The sequence below is a fragment of the Podarcis erhardii genome (assembly GCF_964252035.2).
Source record: "Podarcis erhardii genome assembly, chromosome: 7".
Classification (NCBI taxonomy): Eukaryota; Metazoa; Chordata; class Lepidosauria; order Squamata; family Lacertidae; genus Podarcis; species Podarcis erhardii.
Window position 1 is genome coordinate 7,542,458 of NC_138511.1, and position 27,443 is coordinate 7,569,900.

Sequence of the window (27,443 nt, forward strand, 5' to 3'; positions counted from 1 at the left end):
ATTAGCCGTTCTGGAAGATTCCTAAAATGTTATTAATCCAGAGTTCAGAGTTAAGAATTCAAAGGCCCCGAATATAAAATAAACGTTCATAAATGTACACGGCAAACACATAAGTAAGTACAGGGGAGCAATCCTGTCAGCTTCTTAGGAGACAACAAGAGTCTGCAGGATACAAATAATAGAAAAAGTATTAAACTGTACATTTCAAAGAATATATATCACCCTAGCGTTGCATGGCATTCACATTGTTCTAACCACTAGGCCACACGGCCTCTCCTAGAGCCTTGGCACTGAGGCCGGGAATTCCATCTTCTCAACTGCTGTTGCCTAGCAACGGAGCTTGTGACCGTTTGAGGTTCCTCAGCATCTCACGGTTGGCAGAGGTGGCCTGAGAGGATGGCGTCCCGAAGACTCCTGGAGGTAAGTGTAGGTTGCCATGGCCAGGGGACTTCACTCTGGAACCTACTGGTATGAACTTTATTAGCTCTATGAGCTCTGGCCCAATGGTTGCCAGTGGTTTGATTCGAATTAATTTTATAATGAATGATTTTAGAGTGTTGTGTTGTACTGTTTTATTGTTGTTAGGGAGGGTGGGATATAAATAAAAATTATTATTATTATTATTGTTATTATTATGGTCACAGACCAGGATAAAAAAAGAAAGAGCATATAAATAAAGTAGCAGTTAGGATAATTTTTTTAAAACCGATAATTGTTAGAGCAAATGAGGACCAAGAAACAGGCATAGGATAAAACATCTGAATAAAATAAAAGATTAAACACGGATAATGGATGGATAAAAACTGATAATTAAAACAGATAAGAACTAAAAAAAACAAAGACAGTTAAAACAACTGTAAGAGCATAAGAACTTAAAAACTCGCAGTTAAAACAACTATAAGAGGCTGCAGAGTAGAAGCCTCTGAAATAGAGGACCCTCACAACATTAGAAACTGCTGCGCAAATATGGTTAAAACAGACAATGTACAACAATAAATTGAGAAATAATTTGTTGTAGTAAAGGGGCTCCGGCCACTCGCCCCTCCCTCACCTGCCCTTACCCTCCAGCTGGGTCAGGTTTCTGGAACGGAGGCCGGCAGCCATTTGCTTTTTGACAAAACAAAACGCAACAGAAATGGTAATGCTGCCACCACTCCGTCTCAGGGCACCAGGAGGCACAGTCCAAGGGAGAAGACTATGCTCCTTTGTTACCGGTTGCCCCACTCTGCAAGCTGCTTCCGCAAACTTGCAGGCAGAAATTCATCAGGTATAGCGCAACCAAGTACCGTATTTTTCGCTCTATAGGAAGCACTTTTTCCCCTCCAAAAATGAAGGGGAAATGTGTGTGTGTCCTATGGAGCGAATGTAGGCTCCTTGGCTTCGCGGCGGCGTGCCTGACCTGGAAGGCGGAGGCCTCCAGCTTTGCTAAAGGGGCGCTGCGCCTTCTCCCTCTCTGTGCAGCGCCTCTCCTGAGAGAGAGAGAAGGCGCAGAGCCCCTTGAGCGACACACCTGTCCTGGAAGCTGGAGGAGGAACAGAAGGGACTCATTCTGTTCTTTCTCCAGCTTCGCTGAAGGGCGCTGCGCCTTCTCCCTCCTGGCTTCTGCCTTAGCCCTGCGCAGCCTCTTCGGGCAGGGGGAGCCTTCATCCCGCTGCCCTGAAGAGGCTTGGCGCGGTTATCCCAGAAGCCAGGACAGCCGCACGGTATCCCAGAAGCCAGATCCCTCTTGCTGTCCTGGCTTCTGGGCTTCAGAATAATTTTTTCTTGTTTTCCGCCTCCCAAAACTAGGTGCGCCCTATGGTCCGGTGCGCCCTATGGTGCGAAAAATACGGTAGTCAGGCGTTGGACTTAGATTTCCCCTCAGATTGGCACATAAGACAAAAGAAAGTTTCTTTTTTAAAAATTTATTTAAAAAAAACAAAGTTGACATGCTTAAAAAGCAGGCACATCTTTTGTATCTTGCAGGCAGATAAAATAAAGATATTGTTTAGTATAGCTAACTAAGATACTCACTTCTAAGAACAAAGACAGAGATAGGATAGTTTCAAAGTCCTTCAGTAGATCTGCATTACAAAGTCAGCAGGAATCTCCATTACAAGGAGACACAAGATGGCTGCCAGCAAAGGTGGTACGCTAACAGCCGGGCGAATCGCAGGTTGCAGAGCGCTCTTTCTCAGCCATTCTTAGGATCTTTATTCCCAGGTTATTAAAAGACTGATAACAACACTAGGTGGGTGTGAATAGCTGGAGCCCCAGGTGTCCAGCCCCCAAATCAAACTAGAGAACTTCCTTCCTAAGATAACAATTTACACATTTGGAGACTGTCGGTCTGCAGGGTTAAAGCAACAGACCTCTTTCCCATAACTCCTGTGGCTTTTTGATTACCCACCATACTCCGCTCCTTTCTTGACCAAAGTTTGAAATCCTTAACTTCACTACACCCTCCCCTCTAAGATGAAATTACAGTGTTAAGTCCCTAAATTTCATCAAAACAAAGTATGTACAAACTGATGTCAACATTTCCAGCTTGAGTGGTTAAGCAGCCTTTTAAAGAAAAAATTCACTAGCAACACACTCAAACTGATCTTCCCAAAACTAGGGGGGTTGCACAAATAACTCATTGTGGGTCAATACCGCAGGAACAGTAAAAAAGCTGTGAAATAACAAAAAACTTCCTAGCCGATGTTCTGGACAGGATAGACAAGGATAACACATCAAAAGTACCTTTAGCCTGTTTGTATCCTTCTAGGAAGTCTAAGTGCACAAAGGCTACCTGTGTTCGACTTCCAAAAGGAGTTAACAAAGAAAATTCAAGTTCCACATACATTTTCACAGTATTAGCATGATGTTCTCTAAAAGAATTAGGCACCTTTTGGTATTTCTCTTGATAAAACACAGGACTTAGCTTGGCCTCGGATGTACTAAGGCCAGGCCAGTAAACGACTTGCTTAGGGGGGAGACTGGTAAGATTTAAAGTTACAGCCCAGTCTCCTTTCTCAAAACTTTGAGTCACTATTTCCAGATCAGAAAGACCTTTTTGTTCAGCAGTGGGATGGTCTAAGTTTCTCCTAATCCTATTTGACTGGCATTGGTTTGCATTTCAAAAGGAGGCTGCTGGTCAGTGGCTAGAATCACCCACAAACTTACTAGGGCTTGTGTTAACTCAGCGGCTCCCTTGAATTGGTGTAAGAGCCATTCCAGTACACACTGGATTTCTGCTCCCAGGGATTTGATGTTTCCCAAGCCCAATCTGAATCCGAAATCATTCACTTCTCCTTGAGCTGTTACGGCAAAAATCTGGGTGCGAGGCTACTCTGCCACCCAGCTCATCGGACTAAGTCCGTGGGTCCCTGCGGAGGAAAATGAGCTCAGCCGGAGACAGGAGCAAACTGCAGAAGATCCAAGTTTATTGCGCAACAGGTTCAAGGCGAGATTGAACAGTGAGAAAGGGGTGACATGAGTTTTTGAAACTCCCTCCATGTCCCAGAATACAGTGCAAAACACGTCATGAATACATCACAGAAAGGTGGGGTTACACAGATCAGCACTTCAGGAAGGTGGGGGGTTACACAGATCAGCACTTCAGGAAGGTGGAGGGGTTACACAGATCAGCACTTCAGGAAGGTGGAGGGGTTACACAGATTAACATATGGAGGAGGGAGGGGGGAATATGCAGAGCTGGAGATATGCACAGATAAACACTTCCTGGGGATGAGAAAACAATGGTCTCAAATATGCATAGCCTGCCACCTGACATTGCCTGGAGGAAAGGCTGATCAGAGATTTGACCGGATTAGGGTCTTGACACCTTGAGGGATTATGGAGGACAGGGGAGGGGTGATGGAGTCCTAGAGAAATTGAGCAGATATATTGTAGCGAAGAAGGTGAATAAGACATGCCCCCCCCCTTCCGTAACAGTCCCCCATTCAGAGATAGATTTGCATTAAAGTTCTGTAAGAACTTGCAAATCTTTTCTCCGCACCCTAAATCTCGGTGAAGGTAGGGGTGCCGTGTGAGTGGGAATAGGCCCTAATGGAAAAGGAGGTTGGTTGAGCAGGGCAACAAAGGAGGGAGCAACACGGACCAATACAATGTATGTTTATGTTATATAGATATGCACTAAATAATAACTTTGTATCTATCGTACTAGATGTGTGGATTTGTGCAAACCTGAAGGGGACTTGCAAATCATGCCTCTTAAGGCCATTTGCAAGTATAGTAGTGCAGATAGCTGGATATAGGATATCGCATAAAAGGACACCTGTTGTATTTTGTTCAATAGTGGTCTATGCTTTACATTTAGCAGGAAGGTCCACTACTGACTGAAAAAAATGCAGTTTGCTTTGTCCCCCGCCATTTTTGTGTTCTCAGGTGTCAAGGTAGCTTTTCTGTGGTCTCACAGTAGTGGCAATCCCTGGTGAATCCACTTAGGGCTTTCATATTAACCATGTTGTCTGGCACTCACCACAGCTGCCACAGGTTTGGACACGTCCTGAGGGAAATGTCCTTGCCTTGGCTTCCTATGGGGTTTTATTATTGGTCTTGCAGTCATGGGAAGTTGCTCACTTGCACTTTAAGGACCAAAAGCTAATTGCAGCCTGGATACACTTGCCCAATTCAAACTGAGTCCAATTTGAATTTATCTTTCCCCATGGTTCTCAACTCTTCAAACCAATCTGTTAAAAGAAAACCATTCTTAAAAGGGCACTTGTCGAAATAAGTCAATTTAACTGTATAAGGGATCATTCCTGCTAAACCAAAGCATATCCACCTTCATGTATCTTAGAAGCTTCTCCTTGGTAAAGTGGGTTTTAGCACATTTTTTAAAATGGGTAGGGAAGTTGGCAGAGTGCCAGGTGAAACAACGAAATATGGTAATAAATTTATCTAAGTCTAAACATTGGACTACATAATAGCCTGATCTGTTAAAAGGTATAAAATGTATGAGGATCCTCCACTGGGGTGTAAGGAATAAGACATTAGACATAAAACACTTACACACAAAAATAGCCACAAAATAGCCCCCCCCATTTGTGGAAATGACACACTGTCAGACACATTTCAACATTCCTACGTAATAACACATAATACAAAACAAACTAATTAAATATCAGTTGCATATCTTGAGACAATTGGGATATTTTATATATGTATCTTGAGGTTCAAAAGTCAGAAAATGTCCTTGTAATTCAACTCCACCCCCCTTTGTCAGCCCCACTCCCCCGACAGTCTATATCCTTTGAAAGAGATAGCTGTGGCCACTTTGAAACTTTGGTGTCTTCTGTTGTGGTGGCGAAGCCTTTCATTGGATCTGTAATAACACACTTGTAGAAGTGATATCCTGTAAGGGCAGGGTGGACTTAAAAGACACAGTTAAAATAATAATAAAACACACACACACACACACACACACACACACACAATGACCTATGAGGAACCAAAATAAATAAATGCTAAGACACAGAATTTTAAGAAATCTGAAGTAACAATGAAAATAAAAGAGTGTTTCTTGATGTGACAACATCGGCTAGAATGTTAATAGCAAAATACTGGAAAATGACTTAATGGCAATTTAAAGTTGTGCAAGTACCTTGAACTAGCCAAAATGACAGAATTAATAAGAAATGCTCAGGCAAAAGGTAAACAAATACCATTCCACAAACAATGTTTGGTTATGCTTCGATTAATTTCATAGACATCATGGAAAAACGGATTAAATAAATGGAAACAGATTATTTGTAGCTTTAAAAGTGTCAAAGCCACGAAGAGATGGAAGTCACTAATACAGCAGGGATTTCACAGAACAGAAAGAAAGTTAATACAGCAGGGATTTCACAGAACAGAAAGAAAGTTGTTGTGGGAGAAAAAAGGGACAAACACTTTGTTATCGGGGTTCACATATCCTGTTAAAAGGGAAAATTATTTCATGTGAGAAGCCTGTCAGGAAATGCTGTTCCTAAAATGCACACAAACAAAGTCTGTGATTTAAATCCCATTGAGGGGTGGAATTCTTTGATATTTACCTGTGAAAAGAATTTGGCATGTTAAGATTTCAAACTTGGGACACATTAAGGGTGATTTCTCTCAATGGTTCCAAGTTTTACATAAACCTCCTCTCCCCCCCCTCTACAGTTCCCCCTCCTTCCTCTCTCTCTCTCTCCTTTTCCTTTTTTTTTTTTTTTTAAGCTGATCTAGTCTCTGTGCATGTGCGGAGTTCATGTCTCAGCAAATCTTTTCTACTATTGAAATGTTGCATCTTTTGGCAAAATTAGAATTTGAATAAGGGAAGAGTAAGGAGTAGATTTTAAAAGAGGGTTAGATTTAAAACAAAAAAGAGAAACTCAGCAATTGAAGTATTCACCAACAAAAGCTAGCAATTTCAGCCCAAGCAAAGCGACTGCTTCCTTTATGTACAGGAAAGGGCTAATATCCCTCTGGCCATTTGTGGAACAATGCCGCGCCCTTATATATGGGAAAAAATGGCCAGAGAGTCAGAATTCATAGGATTTTTAAATTTTTTTTTTTTAAACATTCTAAGTTTTTCGGCCTTACCATTTGCAGACAAAAATTTTTCCTGCCCCTTTATTTACAGGATTGGTCAAGGCCCATATGTATTTGTCTGATTTTCAAATAGTAGACAAAATGATAAACAAAATGATAAACACTGTAATCACTCAAATGCTTGATATTACCAGTTGTGCTTCAAAACATCACAGCTTCACCTCTCACCTTTTTAAAACTAAAGAGCAAAGCTAGGCTGAATTTCAACTCCATCACCACACCAGAATTTAAGAATTACCCTGCAATGCTTGCGGACACATGTCCTTCCACACAGCCACAAATTGGGAGAGTTGAAAGGGACCCTGGGGTCATCTAGTCCAACCCTCCAAAATAAAGGGTTCACAGCAAGATTTCACAGCAAGATTTGTACTACACACACATACTTATGTACACAGGCACTACTGGGGAAGAGAGCACAATCAGTGCTCCTATCATGTACTAAGGAAGAGGAAAATAAAAATTCCCAACTTTATACAGAACCCTTTAGCAGATCTTGAGATTAGTTTGAGTTTACTTCCTTAGACGTGTAAGTTCCTTAGCGTGCAAGTTCCTAGACAAATGATCTTTAAAGAAAGATTGAAGTGAACATTTTCTTAAGATAGGGAGAGGATCTCTTATAAAGCATAGTTAAAACAGCCATAGATTTGATTTAAAAGGGAATACAAAAGTGACAGCAGTTTCCTTTAAAGGAAGCTTACTCGGAAGTAAATTTACCTGGCACAGAAGAAGAGGGGGAAAAAAAACCTGAAAGAGACAGAATGAAAAAAGGGGGGGGGCATTTTCTAAGAAAAGAGGCCTGATATCAGGAGCCTTACAATAACTCTTCTGTCCAACCAAATCAAAGTTAAAACTGGACTCAGATATTTTCTTAGAAGGAAGACCATACTTTCATAGGCATGTGCTTCATGAAATAAATACACTGCATTTTAGCTTGAGAGAGCAGTTGTGCTCACCCACACTTTTGCAGCAGAAACATCTAATTCACATTAGAAACATTCACATTCCAAAATAGACTGTAGACTCACGATCTGAAAAGTTGCGGCAAAGCAAGAGGTGGGGTAAACATTTGCACCCTTCATTCTCATTTTGTCTTATTTAGGACTGATAAGGTCCAGCATAGCTTCCTTAAATTTAAAATTTTGAAGCAAGCTTGCAGTTTAAACTATGCACGCTTAAGAAAGGCAGTCTGTCAGAGACAGAAGGAACAGACAACACACATAACAGACAACATGTAAACACACATATTCTCATATATGTATTAACACACAACACACATAACAGACAACATGTAAACATATATACTCTCATCCTTTAGTTGGTTATTGCAAGGAGTTGGGCTGCTTCCTTTAGCTTCATTAAGTGAAATTAGTAGGAAGGTCCCACATGGTTTTAAGAGCCTCCTTGCCTCTTCAAACACCACCAGTTAACCAGCCGGCCAACGCAATTCGGGTTTGGCGGAGGCGGTGCTGGCAGGCCAGATTTCAGAACAGAGGTTCTCTAATTTTGCTTCGATAATAATTTGTGGCCAGGAATCGTCTTCCAATACGTGATGACAAATTGGAGAGGAGAGTCAGGGTCCTTCTGAGACTGAGATGGCTTTCTAGAAGCCTTCTTCCCAGAGTGAGCCCGCTCGCGTTTGGAAGCCAGGGTACCCATTTTATGTTTTACGCGTGTCTAGACAGAAAGAGGGAAGAGAAAGGGTGGTAAGGATTGGTATATCTAGGAGATTGATATACTTAATACGGGATTTATAGTAAAGAGGGGTCTTTAGTCGCTTGGCAACTTCCTTAGAGGGTTTTTAAAGAGCTCTAGCTATCCGGTATTCCTTCCTATTTCCTTAGTCAATAACCTGGGGTCCTTTTCCACTCTGCCGATCCCGCCCAATTCCTCATGGGCTATCCCTCCTGGCAACCTCCTACCTATCGTCAATCTCAGGAAAAGGGGCCCTACTGAACGCCCGCGCCATGCGGTGCCAGATCGGGTGATCCCTGGATAGAGTTTTGAACCGAAAATCCCCCTTGCTTTTGGAAGCGGGCTCACGCACGATACACGTGTTACGTGGCACCGACCAGTGCGGCTGGGATTGATACAGAAAGCAAGACCCCTTCCTGCCCCCTCCGTAAGGGCGCTCGGGAAGTTCGGAAGAAGAACTCCAACCCCTTGCTTTCAACTGAGATGCCCGTTGCGGAGAGTCGGCTATCTTTCAAGTCGGGTCTCTCCGTCTTACTTTCGGACTCCCAATTGGTGCGGCTGGCTGGAGGGTTTTTAGAGAAAGAGATAGAGCTCAGAACCCCCCTTTCGGGTCGAGCAGCAGTCCACGGTCTCTCTCACCAATTGGACCAAGAGACAGGCGAGAAGGAGCGATAGAGAGGAGGGCAGAGAATTCAGTTGCCAGGAGATTTCCACCCCTTTCCCACCAGTGCACTGGATTTTTCCTTTTCCTTATACTCACGTGTCTTCTATGATGATCCCGGGATTGATGAATAAGCCGGCTGGATCCCTCTTTGCTCCCCGGCTGAACTCCTGGGGCTTTTGATTACCGCCCGGAAGATGGCCGGGGGTCCAAAGGATCTTCCCAGGCAAAATGGCCTGGTGCCGGCTGAAGATTTCGGGGCCCCCGGTCAGCAACGCGGGAGAACCGCATGCCCCACCTTGTGGGCGCCAACTGTTACGGCAAAAATCTGGGTGCGAGGCTACTCTGCCACCCAGCTCATCGGACTAAGTCCGTGGGTCCCTGCGGAGGAAAATGAGCTCAGCCGGAGACAGGAGCAAACTGCAGAAGATCCAAGTTTATTGCGCAACAGGTTCAAGGCGAGATTGAACAGTGAGAAAGGGGTGACATGAGTTTTTGAAACTCCCTCCATGTCCCAGAATACAGTGCAAAACACGTCATGAATACATCACAGAAAGGTGGGGTTACACAGATCAGCACTTCAGGAAGGTGGGGGGTTACACAGATCAGCACTTCAGGAAGGTGGAGGGGTTACACAGATTAACATATGGAGGAGGGAGGGGGGAATATGCAGAGCTGGAGATATGCACAGATAAACACTTCCTGGGGATGAGAAAACAATGGTCTCAAATATGCATAGCCTGCCACCTGACATTGCCTGGAGGAAAGGCTGATCAGAGATTTGACCGGATTAGGGTCTTGACACCTTGAGGGATTATGGAGGACAGGGGAGGGGTGATGGAGTCCTAGAGAAATTGAGCAGATATATTGTAGCGAAGAAGGTGAATAAGACATGCCCCCCCCTTCCGTAACAGAGCAAACTGACATTTATACATTTTAACGGTCAGGTTTGCATCTTGCAATCGGGCCAAAGCTCTTTGCACCATGCTTAAGGTGTTCTGGCCATGACTTAGAAAAAATTAACTCAACTTCTTCCAATCCCTCCCATCTCCCTCTGAGCATGGACAAAGGATTTTCTAGGAGCTTGCCCAAACCTGGCTGGTCTGACACAAACTCTGGGCTCCTTGAGTAAATCTCAACCAAAATTCCTAACAGATTTTGAGCACAGAGGTGGGGTGGTATTGGAATCCCAATCAAACCTGAAAACACTTTTACTCATAACATAACCACACTGTTTCCTAGGACTAAAGTTCTGTAAAAGACCCACCAAATCCCATTTCTTGTCCACACAAACATTTGCATTACGAAACTTTTTGAAAAACAATAAACATATCGACTGGGTCTTTATAGTCCTTGAGCTGTGGATAGAAAAACTCTTTTTCAGGCACAAAAGGGGTAAACTCTATGGTGCAAAGAGACTTTTCTGCAGTTTCTAAATGACCTAGGAGAGAGTGACCAAATCTCTGCTTTACTTCAAACGCGGCCAAATCTCCCACCATGGCAGTGGACTCAAAACTCTCCACAGTGGCTTGGCTGGGCTGAGCTGGCCCCCCTTTCTCTTCTTGCCTCTCAGCTTTTGGCTGACAGGACACGCTTGCATCTTTCACAGTCTGCGTCGCTAGGGGGGTCGTTGCAAGCTGCTGGAAAGGAACTGCAGATTTCAAAACCCCTTCCCCCAAAGTAAGGTTTGCACAAACTTGGGGTTCAGGGACTGGAACAAAGGGATCCCCCATAAAATCCTGGGAGGGAACTGAATCAACAGTTGCAGATTGGGGAATTAAATTTCCACCACTAGGATTACTCTTCCGAAAATCGGACTGGTTCAGCTGAGACAAAACTAAGTCTTTTGGCAGAGTCACAATATCAGAGTCTATGCTTCAAAAGGAAGGCACAACAATTTGATGAAGGTGAACACTGGGAGGTGTGCTAGACGCTGAGGTGGGCCAGTTAACACCAGGGGTGGCAGTGCATATTAAGCCAACCCTCTTCCCAACCGATTTCTCAGGAACAGCAGTCACAGCAGTTCCAGTGGTTTTGGGAGTTATAGCATCAGGCACCCAACCTTCACCCCTCCCATCTGGGATAAGGCTTCCCTCAGTCCTCCAACCTTGAGGTGTTGTTCCCCAGTTTCCCATCCCCTGTACCTGGGTGGGTAAGACCTTGATGGAAAAAGAGTTCACCGCAAGTTGTTGTTGGTAAACCTTAAATCCCAAATTGTTCCCCACCAGGACAGGACTTTTGCACACTTCAGGATCATGTACTATAATTAGGTGGTTTCCATAGTACCCCTTATAGGATACTGGAACAATGGCAGTAGGTTGAAAAATCTCATTCACACCATAGGGGCTAATCTTTAAGGGTTTAGCCTGCATCTGTATGGGCAAAACCAAATCTCTGGACACACTGGTAATGTCAGACCCAGTGTCTCAGAAAGAGTTCACAGCAATTCCGTTGATCTCAATGGGGGCTGTAAACTTCGAATTAGCCCACTTCAGATAAGACACACTTGGACCAGCACCAGTACTCACAGGTCCCACAATAACTGCACTTGAAGTGGCTACAGCTGGTTTGGAAGCTATAGCGTCAGGAGCTGCCCCACCCTTCCCCTCCGGACCGAGCTTTCCTCAGTTCCTGATTTTTGCTGTTCCGCTTCCCAATCTTCCTCGGTCAAGCACAGTCTGGAACTCGGAGACAATTTAGCACGTTCCCCACCTGCTGTAGAGGAGTCTTTTGCAGGAGTAGGGGGACCCCTGCTTTGATCTTTAATGGGAGGGCCGGACCTCCCGCCAGAAGCTAAAGCTGCCGGTCTGTACCCACCAGCCAGTCCCCTGCTGGCCAGATGAGAACGATTTAGTCTAAAAGATTCTGCGAATTCTGTGGCCTCCTCTAAAGATCGTGGACTTTGGTCAGCAACCAAACTCGCAATTTCTGGAGACAGGTGGTGCATAAGTTGCTCTATTAGCATCAGCTGCCTAAGTTCTTCAAAGCCACACACACCTGCGGCTGAAAGCCAAAGTTCAAAGTTCTGGGCCATTTTCGCAGAATACACAGCAATGCTGTCTGAGGGACCAGACTTATCCCCTTTTCGGAAAGCCCTCCCATAGTTCTCAGGATGAAGTCCATGCCTTTGCATGACTAATTTTTTTAAGCGCTCATAGTCATTGATTTGGGATGAGGGGAGATGGCCCATCAATTTGGCTAGGTCTCCACAAATTAGGGAGCGCAAAATTGGCATGTACATTTTCAGGGACACCCCCATATCTCGGCAGGTTACTTCAAAAAGAGTCAGATAACTCAGAACATCAGTGGGGGGGCTGATATTTCGGAAATGCCCTCCAGTTAAGGTTGCTCAAAGTTAGCCCCGGAGGAGACTAACTGTAGTCATACCTTGGAACAGGATGTCAAGATGCTCATCCGGAGGGACGCAGGTGTTCCTCCGCCCCGTATCCACGCAAGGGTCTAGGGAGAAATTCCTCCTCCTCCTCTGCTGTGTACTGTCGCACTGCTCCAAGAGTTTCCCAAGCTCTTACTGGCGAGTAGACCCATCCCGGGCTGGCTGGGCGAACACCGTCTCACTGTTCTGCGAATGTCGCGCGATGGACGCTCTCGACGGTAGTCTCCCACAGACACTTCTTGCAGCTGCTGCCGCAGATCTTGATACTCATAAGCCATCCGGCTGACTCTCGGCCCTATAAGAATGGACTGGCCCATCTTTGGAAACTTATCACGGCACCGGTATCCACCTTGGCCTGGGTTTTGCACCCACTCAACCGCATCGCCCTCTGAAAACTCCATCTCTTTGGGCTCTGCATAAACAAGATAGTTCCCTCTAGGACGTGTGGAGGCCATCCTAGCTTCCACTTCCTCACGAGGTGACAAGAGTTGGTTAACTGGCGCCCCCCTCACTCTCTCCAAGTTGCAGAACTCTCGCCCACCCTTCCGAACAGTTCTTAATTCGCTGGCATCCACCAGCTCTCTCTCCGACTTAGGATCTCCCAAAAACCAGGAGGCGGATTCCGCTCTGGGACTTGGAGGTTGGGGGGCGTTGTCTCCGAAGGAAGGGAGCTGCCTTCTCCACCCGGACCCCATTCGTCCACAGTACGCAAAGTGTATTCCTAGGAAGCCCCGGCTTCCATAATTCCTGACTATCTCTATCCCCCAAAAATAAAACGCCTGTAGTACACAAAAGAAAAAATTGTGCCAATTTAAAATCAAAGTGCCAATTTAAAATCAAAGTGCCTTTCTGCAGGGAAGTTCCATCCCACCGCTGCCACCATGTAGTAAAGGGGCTCCGGCCACTCGCCCCTCCCTCACCTGCCCTTACCCTCCAGCCTGGTCAGGTTTCTGGAACGGAGGCCAGCAGCCATTTGCTTTTTGACAAAACAAAACACAACAGAAATGGTAATGCTGCCACCACTCCGTCTCAGGGCACCAGGAGGCACAGTCCAAGGGAGAAGACTATGCTCCTTTGTTACCAGTTGCCCCACTCTGCAAGCTGCTTCCGCAAACTTGCAGGCAGAAATTCATCAGGTATAGCGTAACCAAGTGGTCAGGCGTTGGACTGAGATTTCCCCTCAGATTGGCACATAAGACAAAAGAAAGTTTCTTTTTAAAAAATTTATTAAAAAACCACAAAGTTGACATGCTTAAAAAGCAGGCACATCTTTTGTATCTTGCAGGCAGATAAAATAAAGACATTGTTTAGTATAGCTAACTAAGATAATCACTTCTAAGAACAAAGACAGAGATAGGATAGTTTCAAAGTCCTTCAGTAGATCCGCATTACAAAGTCAGCAGGAATCTCCATTACAAGGAGACACAAGATGGCTGCCAGCAAAGGTGGTACGCTAACAGCCGGGCGAATCGCAGGTTGCAGAGCGCTCTTTCTCAGCCATTCTTAGGATCTTTATTCCCAGGTAATTAAAAGACTGATAACAACACTAGGTGGGTGTGAATAGCTGGAGCCCCAGGTGTCAAGCCCCCAAATCAAACTAGAGAACTTCCTTCCTAAGATAACAATTTACACATTTGGAGACTGTTGGTCTGCAGGGTTAAAGCAACAGACCTCTTTCCCATAACTCTTGTGGTTTTTTGATTACCCCCCATACTCCGCTCCTTTCTTGACCAAAGTTTGAAATCCTTAACTTCACTACAAATGTACAACAATAAACTATCCCGGGGAGTTGACTCAGAGTCAGGGCTTTTCATGCCAGACTATTTTGAGTTGGGCGATGGTCTGCGCCTACAGATCTGTACACAGAATCTGGCGACCATCCAGGTCATCTTCTGCTCTTTGCCTAACAGCAAAAGGTCAAATTTTTGCTTTTGCGGGAGGTCAGCGAACCTCACCAGTAGGGGATCCGTGATCTTACTACGTGCCTCTTTATAAAAGGGACATCTAAAGAACAAGTGTTCTGGGCTTCCTATCTCTCCCAATGGACAGGTGCAAAGTCTCTGAGCATACGGGACCCTTCTAAAGGCTCCATCCAGGACTGGCGAGGGAAGAGCCGCGCTTCTGGCGAGTGTAAAGGCCCTTCTTGCATCCCTAGATACAAGAAAGAAGAGATATGCTGCCGGTGCGGCTATCTCTCTCTCGATTTCTCCAATTCTATAGTCGGGGCACTTTGCACAGTCCTGCTGTCTCTCGGTGTCTAATATTCTTTGCCTGACCGTAGCATTAGCCTGGCCCAAGCCCAGACTTAGAAGGGCTTGAGGGGCAAAACCCAGTTTCCGGAGGGTGTTCAGGACTGCAGTCTGCCAGCCCGACTGGAATTGGTCACAGAGGATCAAAGGGGCTATCCCTCGGGGGAGCAGATTCAATGTCAGCCATTTGTAGATTGATGTTAGGCAGATGCTAGCCTCCACTCTCATCATCCCCGTGGGATGATGAGAGTGGAGGCTAGCATCTGCCTAACATCAATCTAATCCATGCATTTGAGCCAAAATCTGGGGACTTGGAGGAGAGCTCTAAGAAGTCAAGAAGTATCTGGGGACTTGGAGGAGAGCTCTAAGAAGAGGGAATCAAACTGATTCTAAGCCAAAGGTCAGGTGGAACATCTCTGTCTTACAGGCCCTGCGGAAAGAAATCAGATCCTTCAGGGCCCTGGTCTCATGAGACAGAGCTCCACCAGGCCGGAGCCAGTGTTGAGAAGGCCCTGGCTCTGGTTGAGACTAATCTAACTTCCTTAGGGCCCGGGACCTCTAGGGTGTTGCTATATATGGACCTTAAGGTCCTCTGTGGGGCATACCAGAAGAGACGGTCCCATAGGTACGAGGGTCCTAGGCTGTGAAGGGCTTTAAAGGTCAAAAGCAGCACCTTAAATCTGACCCTGTACTCCACCGGGAGCCAGTGCAGCTTGAAAAGCGCTGGGTGAACATGCTCCCATGGCAGAGACCCCGTGAGGAGCCTCGCTGCAGCATTCTGCACCCGCTGGAGTTTCTGGGACAGCTTCAAGGGCAGCCCCACGTAGAGCGAATTACAGTAGTCAAGCCTGGAGGTGACCATCGCATGGATCACTGTGGCCAGGTTGGGTCGGGAAAGGGAAGGGACCAACTGCTTGATGAGGCGAAGGTGGAAAAATGTCGCCTTGGCTGTTGTAACCTGCGCCTCCATGGAAAGGGAGGTGTCAAGGATTACACCCAGACTCTTAACCGAAGGCTTAAATGAATAGAAGGATGAATAAGGTCTCTAAGGAAATGGAGGCCAGAGATTTTCAGTTTGTTTCCCAACCTACCTCGTCTGTGCTTTCCTGCTCAATACAAAAACATGAATGGGTCTGATCCATGGGTTTGACGTTCCTGTTTCTCTTTTCTCTTTTCTCATGGACAGGGAATTGATTTTGATGAAGATCAAATATCGGAAATCAGCCTGGAAGATGGGGAGGATCTTCCTCCAAGGTAATCCTGTGCTAATCCCCTCCCCCATAATCAATTGCTTTTAAAAAACAACCCGGTCCATTTCTATGGTGGTGGTGCTTGGGGTCTTTGAAGGATGGGAGGCAATAAACCCTTTTGACAAAAGTGCTACTCCTCTCTCCCCTCAGCATCCCAACCACAGCTTCTCCGGATGCGGCTGATCTTCCTCCTGAAAGCGTCAGCAAGGACCGGCTGAAGAACAGATTTACGGATGTCGTCGCAACGATGAAGAATGGGAAGATCCGAAGGAAGGCGCTCCAAGATCTTTCCGCCCTCCTGAAGAAGATCCAGGAATATGTGAGTTGCGTGGCGAGTTCTCGCCTCCCCCACGGGAATAAAGACACAGGACACCAGTATTTTAGGTTAATGGGCAAAATTAGGCCACAACTTTATTGATTACAGGAACTGAGCGGTATTGGCTTAGGCATTGGTCCTATCGACTAACCGGCTTCAGCCCGATTGCTAGAAGACCGGCAAGGGTTAACCACCAGGAGGGGGAGTCCTGCTGATGTACATCAACTAGGAGCTCCCCCGGGGTCACCCCTCGAGGGCGTGCCTTAGGCCCTCACCTCCATAGGCTTCGGACAGGGCAACGCCCCCCGGAATCCTTTACCGGACTACCCTTCAATTTAGGGGAAGGTGATGGCGCTTCCTTCCCCCTTTTCATCTTGATATCAATAACCTTACAAATGCCTAACCGCCAATGCTGAGGAAGTTGTGATGATTTGCTACAAGGTAGGCAAAAAACCAAATGGCTGGTGCCAATTTGCCAAGCGGGAAAAATTCCTACCAGGCCCCTTGACGGCGACCAACCGAAGTCCATAGCAATGTCAAAGAGCCAAATCTAAAGGGTGGCAGGGTGGGAAAACCGGAGCTCTGGGAGAAAAAGGGAAATCCTTTTTTTTTTATGATATTTATTAGAAGTTTCAAAAATTACAGAAAAAAGCAAAAGAGAGAGCAACAAAAAATTAACAAAACATACATAACAGTACATCAAAAAAGGAAGGAAGAAAGAAAAACCACATAAAAACCAATACACCAATAACAATAAAAAAACCACACATCCAATATTCCATATCTCCATCCTTCATTTACTTGTTTCATCGACCTCCTTGCACCTCCTTTTTTGTATTCTAGTTTAGTTATTTGTTTCAGCAAATTCTTTCCATCTTTCTCAATTTTTATTAAGTAATTTGTCTTAACAGTCTAACCTATTAGTTAACTCAGCAAATCCTTTCCATCTTTCACTATATTCTGTCATTCAATTTACCTTAATTTATTTTAACCTTATCTTACCATAAAATACCTTAAAGCTTAAAAATTAATATTTATTTGTGCATAATTCCTTATATCATTTCTACTAAAGCCAAATATTTTCATTCCAACATTTTTCCTAATGCTCATTAATTTTACACTAATTCCCAAAATAATTTTTTTTTAAAAAAAGTTTTCTTCCAATCTTCCTCCAGCGTCTCTTCTTCCTGGTCTCGGGTTATGTCAGTCCTTACTGTCCATTCCATCTAGTCCATCAACCTGGTAATCTTATGTCTGAGGCTCTTAAGTCTTTTCCATGTCCCTTCTGCAGATCTTCTTCTTGTTTGTACTTGCACTTTACCTTATCTTTTGTTGATCTCTTTCTTAATTTCTTTCCTTTCTCATTGAGGAGTAGGTCTCGGGGATGTTCCAACTCAAAAATATCTCCGTCTCTCCTCAGCAGATCGGCCCATTCCCCACAGTCCCATTCCCCACAGTCAACAGTGTAGTCCAGAAAATATTTAAAGGCATGTTTCAAAGTCCCTCCAAACTTAAGGGCCCCCACAACTCCAGACGCCCCCTGGCCCACTCCAGATTCAACCTTCAACAACAACGGCTTATGCTCCTGTAGGGCCTCGGGCTTCTCCATTTGTATTACTTGAGGTTCAACAGCAACCTCCTCCATTATCTTCTGCGTTTGCACTTGCTCTATCAAATCAGGTTCTTGAGTTGGCTCCTGGATGGTTTCTGTATAAGTATTCACTGTTTGTCCAAAATTTTTGACTGCAACAGTCATCAAATCCATCTTCTCATGCATCTGCTCCAACAAAGCGCTTGTCTTGCAAAAAGCAAGCACCAAAACTTCTTCCAAACACATTTTTGTTCAAGGTCACAGTCTGTTCCCAGGATCCTAATCACCACAGCTGTAAAGTCCCCAGATCGACTCCAGCAACAATTTAACAAACTCCCTCTAGAGGAGACAATTTCTATTTGTATCCATCTTTTGAAAGCAGATCCAACAAAATAAAGTTACTTTCATTTTTCAATTTTTTTGTTTCTTTTAAATGCAAAAGGCAACATTGGAGACAATTTGTTTCTCTTCTTTAACTATCTGTCAAAGGATGTTCCTTTCGCAGTCAATGAACTTCACCAAAAATCTCTGTCTCTGACACCCCGTTCCCAGGTTTGAGACAGTGGAAATTTAACTTTCTTTACTCTCTCTCCTGCAGGCTTAAACAGTCAAAATTCCCCCTCTTTACTCCTGCTTCCAAGAGGGGTTTAGATGGTTAAAACAGAAGGAATTTTAAACCTTTATGTACAGCTTTCCAGACTTTAGCTTGCACAATTTTTGCTTCAGGCTATTTACAAAAGCGGAAGGCGGACTTCCTGTTTAGGACCTTCCCGCTTGAGTGCCAAATTAAAATGTTTCTTAGCCCAATTTTCTGTTCTACTCACGGGTACTTGTTTAGAGTCCAATTGTCCACAGGAAAAAGTCAGCGCTCTCTGGCAACGGCTGTGCGGCTTCACTCCGTAAAAATAGCGGTCGATTCAAAACACCGCGCCGCTCACCCCACGTCGCTTCGGATCCCCGAAAAAGGGGTTTCCTTGCGTGTGTGTGGGGGGGCGCTCCTGGTGTCAGCCGAATCCCACGTTCCCAGGCTCCCTCCGCCTGGGATTTTTAAAGGGTCTCCGCCTTCGCCGCGGCGGCAAGACCCGATTTTCGCGGAGTGGGTTCCTCTGGATCACAGGAATTCCGCCATTGCCGATGGCGCTAACCCGGAAGTCCGAAAAAGGGAAATCCTCAGGCGTGCCGGCCCTAAATAGCGCTGGCCACACCTCCCGGGCCAGCCGATAGGCTGGCAAGGGAGGTGACGTGCCAGAGGATTCCCTGCTGTTGCGGGGGCTGCAAGCCAGCCCCCAAGTACGTAGGGGGAGGGCATGAAGCCCACAACCCCACCTCCTTTCCAGCTCAGAAGTGGCTTTACTGAAGGGAAACATTGCAACCATGCAGGGCTGTCAAGGCCTTCAGGCTGCTGCTTCTGGGCCCACCCTGCAAGGTGCCTAAGGGACAATCAGGCATCCCAGCACATACTCAATTTGGAGAACAGAGCTGGGCCATAGTGAGTAAAATGGCTGAGAAAAGAAGAAAAAAGCAAACATTAGGAAAAGAGGGGTGGGAAGTCAAAAAAGAACTGGATTTTTTTCTGTAGAGGATGCTAAATGTTTTGGAATGTTTGGAAGATTTAATAAAAATGTTATAGGAAAAATGGTGATGGGTTGCTTATCAGTCCCTTCTCTGGGTTTCTTCTCAGCCATCGGTAGCGGTTCCTGCACCCTCCTTTGGCCAACTGGTGGCGATTTCCTGCCTTTGTGCATTGGATCCGGACCCGGAGAGCAGGCAGCGGGCAGCAGAGGCTCTCTGCCATCTTCTGCCCATCCTGCGGCACAACAAAGGTAAGTCTAGAAGAATGTATCCCAGCATGGGGTGGGGGTGAGCAAGACCCAAACTAACCCTTTGGCTTTCCTTTGCAGAGATGCTGCCACGCACATCATGGAACCGAACACTTATCACCAGAGCTGAGAAGGTCCTCAGATCCACCGGAGGACCGGTTCCTGAACTGTTCGTGAATAATTGTTACTCTCTTGCCAGGGTAAGTCGCTGTCTCTCAAGCCACGTGTTCTAGGTTCCGCAGAGGCAGCACCTGGGCTTTCTGCTCCCCAGCCCTGCCCTGTGGGCATCTCTGACCTCCCTCTCTTGCTTCAGGTCTTTGGCGCTTTTCTCCCCGCGGAGCAGCTCTTGGAGGCCATGTGCTTCCTGGCCAGAGACCTGGTTGTCGAGAGCAGCTTCAACCCACTGGATATCTCCCACTTACTGCAAGAATTCATCAAGCAGTTTGGCGGCACAAAAGTGGAGGTAAGGCATCTGCAAAGGTAGGAGAGAAGAAGATTCTCTGCTTTGGTGTAGGGGAGGCCACCTCATGCCATTGGGTGGCCAGGACACATGTTAGTTGAGAGGGGCCTGGCAATGTCAGGACAAGAACCGCAGCCAAGGGTCCTGAGAAACATGGATTCAGGGATGGGGAATCCTCCTCCTTCTGGGAGTAGACTGGCAAGCTTCTTCTCTTGGCCCACAATGGATAGGGGAACTGGCGCCCTGGAGCTGCCTGGGTTCAATACTTCCAAGGACCCTGAGTGGTACCTTGGAAGGAAGATGGCTGTGGTGGCACAGGTCAAGGGTCCCTCTTTCAATGAGGGATGGAGGGATCCACCTGCAGACAGCCCCACTTCCTTGTACTCTCCAAGCAACTCTCTCCTTTTCTCTGACAGGTGAAGGTGCTGCTGGAGGCCTTCTATAAGATCAGCCAGGGGCCTACAGTGCAAGGCAGAAGCATGGCCGTCTTCGCTTTGTCCATCTTGTCGCACCACCACCTGGCGACAGTGGTTGAATATCTCCTCCAGTTTCCTTTCGGGTATGGAGCCCTCCAGGTTCTACTGGGCTAAGGGGGAGGTTGGCAAGCTGCAGGGCTTGCTCAGAAAGCCCTTGCTGCCATTTCCTCTCTCTGGAGCATGGCAGCAAGCAGAAGACTTGAAGCTGACCATTGCTCTTGTTTTTGCATTCACAGAGACTGCGAGAGAGTGTGGAAGGAGGTGTTAGCATCGGCCGACCCAGAACAACTGATCCATCTTACGGCCAAGCAGCTTTACGAAAGCCCCTTGGCAGAATCTGCCACCGAAGTGGTAAGGACCACCTGCTTTCTGGCTTCCTTCTTCCTAGGGTAATATCTAGGGATTCCTGTATTCTGCAGGAAAGCAGAGAAAGTGACTTGCACCCCTCTCTCTTCCAGCAACATCTCACCAGCCTGTTGCACGCCATCCTCAGGATGGAGGACTACAAGGCAGCTGTGCGCCAGAACTTCCCACAGCTGCTCATCGCTCTCCTGGGGATGGTTATGAACTTCCATTACGACCAGGAATTCCTTGGGTGAGTAGTGTGTTGCAAAGGGACCAATGGAGTCCTTTCCCCTTCAGCCTCGGGGGGTTTCCTGTCCAGCTTGTTTTTGCAAGGGAGGCTCTCCTTCAGGCGGCTGCTAGGGAGGAGGGATGGGGAAGGAATTTGAGTGTGTGGCAATGACCCTCCTGGTAAAACTGGCCTTGCTTTTGTTGCAGAGGGGCTAAGGAAGTTCTGCACCTCCTTCTTGGCACCACTGGAGAGCAAGTGGAGGCGGCCATCGTTGACCAACTTTTCTGCCGGGAGACTTTCAGCCAGGGGTTGTCTGCCATGGTGAGGTAAGAGGAAGAACGCGGTGACCTTCCCCAGTGGTCTGGCAAATGGAGCTGAAGGCACGGGATCGGACTGTGCCCCTGTTTGCTTCCTGCGGTGTCTTTGCCTTCCTTACCAAGATCTGTTTCTCCATTTCAGAGCTGTCGGAAAGCGCCGCTGGTGGATCCCTCCCATGGTGGAAAGCATCATCGCTGCTCTCGAGGACCAGGAGTTTGCCGGAATGCCACAAGTCGCGGCAGCTATCTACATCGAGGTGAGGGGGACTGACGCGGGAGGAAATGGGTGCAGCAAGGAGGCCCTGGCTTGGTTTCTGCCAAGTGTTGGGCTGCTTTGAGCCTACGGACTGTTGCCTGTTTTAGTGCTCCTCAGAGTAGACCCATTGGATTTGATGTACATGACAAACTTTGGTGCATTCACTTCAGTGGGTTTGCTCTGTGCAGAATTGCAAATGGTGGGTAAAAGGAGAACCTGCCTCAGCCTCTCATCACTGAAGTGTTTCTTTCTCTTTGGGCCTCTTTAGCTGCTCAGCTGCCATCTGGAGGTCTATCCCTGTGAAGATACACTGGAGCAGCTCCTCAACTGGCTGGAACACGACCACCTGCAAGTCCGGAAGCTCAGCGTCAGAGGGATATCCCTGCTTCTGGACTCTGACATGGCAAGTGATGCTCAGAGGGAGGGAGGGAGGGAGGGAGGGAGGGGGGGGTACAGATCTCGATTCTAATCATGGTCCAGCACTCTTTTGCTGGCACAATACTGAAGGGCCTGTGCTAAAAGGCGTGAGGCCTTTCAGACCTTTGAAAAGATTCTCTCTTTTGTGTAGGACCCTTCGCTTCTGCGGCTGTTGCTGCTGGATTCCCTCCCTTCTGCAGAAGCCGATGTCCTCCCAGAGTTGATAGAGCTAGTAGACCAAGCCTACCATTCCAGGGAGCTGGGAGAGGAAGACCTGAAGATGCTGGCAGCAACCTACTGCGGTCTGGCTGCCCATGTGAGTGTTAGGGAAAACATGACATCACACCCGGTGGAGGAGGAATGCTTTGGAAGAGGAAGGGTGGGGTTTAGACTGGCATGCAGCGGAGATGTTCTGGCTTCAGGAGGGTGTTCCTCTGGAGCACCTTCTCTTGGAAGCCTGCCTGGAAAATGCAGGGGGAGAGCCACCCCTGCCCCCAGTCTCCCCCAGGAGGAGGATAGGGGGCTGAGCAGCCTCAAAACACCCCAGTGGGCAGGAGAAAGGAATGTGATCTGCTGAGAAACACAACCTCTGATATTTTCTGCCTACAGGAGGAAGCCTCCGTCCGGGCATCAGCCATCGAACATCTGGGGCTGCTTCGGGGCTGGGTGAGAGACCAAAGGCTTCCCATAACAACAACAGAAGAGGAAGCCATTCACGAACTGGTTGTGGTCCTCATTCACCTCGAAGACGAGGACGTGGTGGCCAAGGTGAGGGCCAAAGAGGTGGACTTACACAGTAGGAGGGAGGGATTGTTCTCAGGAGCTTACGAGACTATGTACCGCAATTTGTAACCCTCTTCTCTTCTTGTGTTGCAGGCCGCAAGGAGGGCTCTTTGCCATCTAGCCCCACAAGTGAAGTGGTGGGCTCGTTCCAACAAATTTAGCCTCCACTTTGCTCTCCACCAGGCTGCCAAGCATCTGGTAAGGTCCCTCTGCTTTGTTGGCAGCTTTGCCCAGGCATGTCTCTGGGACTGCAAGGCTCTTCTGCCGCACTCTCAAGCCTCTCTGATGCCAATTCTCCTTTGTCTTTGCCCACAGAGCAAGACCTTCAGCAAGGACATCCTTCGGAGTGCTGCCTTGACATGTACGAAGCCGTCCGCCAACAGGCTGCCATCAGTCTCCAGGGTGGCAGCTCTGTTTCTGGGTAAGTCAAGCAATGTTTTTCCCTGGTAGGGATGGACAGAAACGTCTTGGTAACGATGGCTGGGAGGATGGACATGTCCCCAGGCCACCTGCTAGGTAGGCCTCCATCTGCGCCCAGATCTTGCTCTGAGTGAGCGTGGAGACCTCTAGAGCATACCTGTCCTCCTGCCGAGCTGCCTCTGTCTCCACTTGCTTTGCACCGAGATGACGTCCCTTTTCTTGCCTCTTTCTCTCTCTAGGTCATCTGGCTTTCCGGGATGCCAGTTTCATCCACCATCACGACATGGCATCCTATGGAACATGTGAGTGAGACGTACGGAGGGCAGGGAGGGATGCTTCTGCTGAGAAAGGTCTTCAGGGGAAGGCAAATTCTCAGATGTATGTTCAGACAGAGGTGCCACAAGATGAACATGCAAAGAGAATTGGCATGTGACTTCACTGCTCTCTCTCACACACAAACTCCCCTGACGGCTGTTTTCATATTGTTGATGGATGGCTCTTTTCCTGTGTATCTCCGCCTTGCTCAACATTTCTCCCTTGCCACTCAGGGCTGGAAGAGATGCAGCAGCACGAGGAAGAAGGGCTCAGGCAGACAGGGAGGAGCTGCCTGAACATCATGCAGCGGGCCTATAAACATCGGAAGAAAGGCAGGGTCCAGCGCTTTTTGAGGAGGCTGCTCCACTGCGTTCACAGGGAACCTTACCCGCAGGACTTCCTGAGCTGCATGCCAGGTGAGTGAGGCATCTGGTGGGCTATTGGGACACCTGGTGGAATGTCTGGAGGGGACGTTTCTCAAGGAGCCTCTTTCTCCTCCTGACAGAACATCCGGAGTTGCGCCAGGCCAAGGCAACGTGACATCAGAGTTGTGCTGCAGTGATACCATCTTCTGCTCTCCGCGGGATCCAGTCTGGACCAGCGCCAGGAACATCAGCGCCATCAGGATGGCCCAAGAGGAGTGGTGCTGCCCTCACGACCTTCCGTACACAGCGGTAGGAAACCTTTTTGTTGTTGTTGTGTTTCTGGTTGATGTTGTTTTGGATTGTTGATTTTTTTGATTTTGAATCTCAGGGTGGTTCACAACACCAAGTATACGAAGCACAAAATACAGAATAAGAATAATCACTGCACAAAATTCATAATAAAAATATCAGAACATAATATAAATTAAAATAATAAAAACATACTAAAAAGAGCCACAAGACTAATGTATGCACACTAATAAACAATACAAGAGCACTGAAACAACACTCCAGCCCACAAATACAAAATCTAAATCAACATAACACATTTAACAATCATTTAAAACAACCCCACCTTCTTGAAGAAGGCTGATATATTAGATTTAGAAGGTTGGAATACGAGGTTTGGATGGCACGCCTACCTAACATACAACAAAGTGGCAGTGCATAAGGACTTTTTAAATCATATAGTCAGAATTTCATTATACAAGGTCTGGGATAAGTACCACAGACTATTAGAGCCCAAAATACCCTGGTGGGTATCCCCAGTGGAGATGATAACGGTAAAAAAGACAAACATGGACACAAATTGGGCAACTTACCAACAATTAATAAAGGTAGAACAGGGCCAATTAAAAATCAAATTGTATGAAGAAATTAAACAGTATTGTAGTGGCTGGATTCACTATCACCTAATAGTGCATATATTTAATCAGGATAAGAAAATTGGTTTTGGAGAAAAGAAGTCATTCTTACAAAAGGAATTAGTACAAATTAATAAAAAGACCCTATCTAGGATGTATGATCTACTTCTGGAATGGGAACTCAAGGATGAGATGCTAAAGGACGTTATGATAAAGTGGGCGCAGGATTTTGGCCACAACATAATGTTAGCTGTGGAAATTTGACATCAAGTTCACAGCATGCTATACAGTAAGGGAGAATCTAATGAAAATGATCTACCGATGGTACCTAACCCCTGCCCCAAGGAATTGGCAAAAATCTATAAGCAAGAAACCAATGTGTGCTGGAGATGTAACACCGAGATAGGAAGAATGTACCATATATGGTGGGGTGTAAGGAGATAAAAAGCTTTTGGAACAAAGTTCATGAAGAAATCATTAAGATTTTTAAAAAATCATTCAACAAGAAACCAGAAGCGTATGTTGCAAGCATATAATCTTGATTCTTAAGATTTTAGGCACTTCTAGCCTTAACAATTTAAGCATTATTAGGATACATGGTTATACATAAAACGTAAAGGTAAAACTCTTCCAGGTGGCCTTGCCACATTCCCCCCTTTCAAGCTTAGAAACAAGTCACAGTTGTTTCTCCAGCTTGACTCTCATGTTGAACCCCGGTATAGACAACTGTGTCTCTCAAGGGGATCTCTTCAGGGGGCATTTCACGAATTAGTCAAGTGTACTCATGCTCTTCTTCTGCCAGAGGGGGCAGGGCTCGGTATATGGCCATGATGTGGGTTTCAGTGAGATTCTTAATGCTTCGGGCCACCATTCCTCTGACTAGAGATATGCAGCAAGAGGAGATGCAAAGAAGTATTAGGAAGACTAATCCTCCTACCGCAATGGCGGTCAAAAGGCTATGTAACCATCCTACTCCTGGGACCCAAGACCACATCCATTCCTAAGGATTCTGACTGGGTTGGTTATCATTTATAAGGGCCTGTAATTTTGACAACTCGTCCTCAATAGTGTTGTTGAGGTCATGAAACTTTACTCTGCATTTGCCTTCCGGGACTATTTTACAAAAACCTCCTGATTTGGCAAGAAGATAGTCAAGAACAAGTCTATTAGCTGCTGCTATCTGATTCAAATCCTCAATCTCAATTGTCGGAGGATATGTGTAGTGTCATTGATGGTTTTCTCCAACCTGCATGTTAGGGCAAATAGTGCTTCACAGTTTTGTTCAGCCACAACTCCCGGATGTATGCTGATGGTGAGGATGCTAACGAAGCCTCCACCAACAGCACCCACAGACCAGGCCAGGAAAATCTCATCATTGCACTGTTCCCCTTGGACTTCTCTCCTCTTTCTGTTTCTAAGAAGAGGGTAGAGGAGGAAAAGCCTCCACAGTCACAGGGAAAGTAAAGGCACCTATTCCCACACACTGATAATTACCAGGGTAGTAATTAGTGGCTAGTCCATTATACAAGAACCAAAGATTGGAGTCCTTGATCAGCCAGCCAGAGCAGATGGATCCCTGTCCGGTGAAGTTGACTGCATATTGGGGAAATTATGGATACACATCTGAGGATGTGGTGTTGCTTTGGTAAGAGGCGTTGAAGGAACCCCACAACCAAAACTTAGCCGTGCACTGTGTGTAATTTCCCAGCCAACCTTTATGTTGGTGGTGCTGGACATTCGGCCAATCTTTCCATTTGGTGTTCCATGATCCAGAGGCATAACAACAAAAGCACAAGCCCCGGGTGGTTCTGGAGAACCGGAAATATCGGTAGGAGGTATCATTCATTTCAGAAGGAGGTGTCGCGAAAAGGCCACTTTGTTTATACAGTAGGCCTTCCAAGACAATGTCAGGGTCCCTGATTAGTCCTGGGATATGTCAGCTACCTTTCTAGGGTGTTCATAATAAAGGGTGACATTTTCGCCATATATTTAAACATCTGCTTAGCATGCTTTACAAAAACATTTTCTTTTATCATTGGTCTCCTCAAGGTCAAGATGCACATCAGGGTTAACATCAACTTCATCATGATCAAGGAACTCCACGGGTTCAAGGAGCCCAAGGATATCAACAATTCCTCGTGGGTAGTCTTTCCGAAGAAATACTTCCTATATACGTAAAAGAAGATAAGGAGAACAGTTATTATTACTGTAAGAAGAACTGGAGGTAACCAAGACCAGAGCATAGCTGGAGAGTGAGCCAACCCTCCGTTCAGCCACACCCAGTAGAGCCTCTTAGTGGTTCCCGGGTTCTGGTCGAACTGGAGTGGTCAATTCACACTGCATACACTCTGCTATTGCTACTCAAAAAGGGTTTGGGGGGGAGGAAAGAAGGCTACTGTGACCAGTATGGTGGGAGGAAGTACACCTTGGGGTGGTGGGTGAGAGAACCCGACAACAGTTCTTTTAGGTTCTCCGGGCATTTACCTCCTATGATAGGTTGGTCTTGGCCAAAACCCTTCTAAGGGTATATGGGTATATGGCACAGCTGCCTTGGTAATGCTTGTATCCAAACGGGTATGTACCAATCATGAAAATACAAGGGG

The 27,443-nt window shown here is 46.5% G+C and overlaps 3 protein-coding genes across 3 annotated transcripts in view; all 3 read left to right on the top strand.

Annotated features, from left to right (window-relative positions):
* Positions 1 to 15,789: 15,789 nt before the first annotated feature.
* Positions 15,790 to 20,668, top strand: LOC309347141 (uncharacterized protein; the record flags this gene model as incomplete). Its single annotated transcript, XM_081871483.1, has 6 exons — positions 15,790 to 15,811; positions 15,972 to 16,126; positions 19,396 to 19,537; positions 19,616 to 19,734; positions 19,848 to 19,997; positions 20,411 to 20,668. The coding sequence occupies 6 exons, from the start codon at positions 15,790 to 15,792 to the stop codon at positions 20,582 to 20,584; spliced, it is 762 nt and encodes a 253-aa protein (XP_081727609.1). The 3' UTR covers positions 20,585 to 20,668.
* Positions 20,669 to 20,849: 181 nt separating this feature from the next.
* LOC309347142 (uncharacterized protein) lies at positions 20,850 to 23,387 on the top strand (the record flags this gene model as incomplete). The annotated part of the gene is made up of 9 exons (XM_081871484.1): positions 20,850 to 21,065; positions 21,251 to 21,370; positions 21,504 to 21,618; positions 21,886 to 22,020; positions 22,186 to 22,350; positions 22,644 to 22,802; positions 22,911 to 23,015; positions 23,133 to 23,238; positions 23,356 to 23,387. The coding sequence occupies exons 1-9, from the start codon at positions 20,965 to 20,967 to the stop codon at positions 23,385 to 23,387; spliced, it is 1,038 nt and encodes a 345-aa protein (XP_081727610.1). The 5' UTR covers positions 20,850 to 20,964.
* A 33-nt stretch (positions 23,388 to 23,420) lies between these two features.
* The window catches only part of LOC309345487 (uncharacterized protein), a 50,662-nt gene continuing 46,639 nt past the window's right edge, over positions 23,421 to 27,443 (top strand). Inside the window, exons 1-4 of the transcript XR_014158247.1 lie at positions 23,421 to 23,539; positions 23,786 to 23,968; positions 24,058 to 24,226; positions 26,890 to 27,064. The gene's annotated coding sequence lies outside the window, so the exon portion shown is untranslated. The remainder of the gene's footprint in view (positions 23,540 to 23,785; positions 23,969 to 24,057; positions 24,227 to 26,889; positions 27,065 to 27,443) is intronic.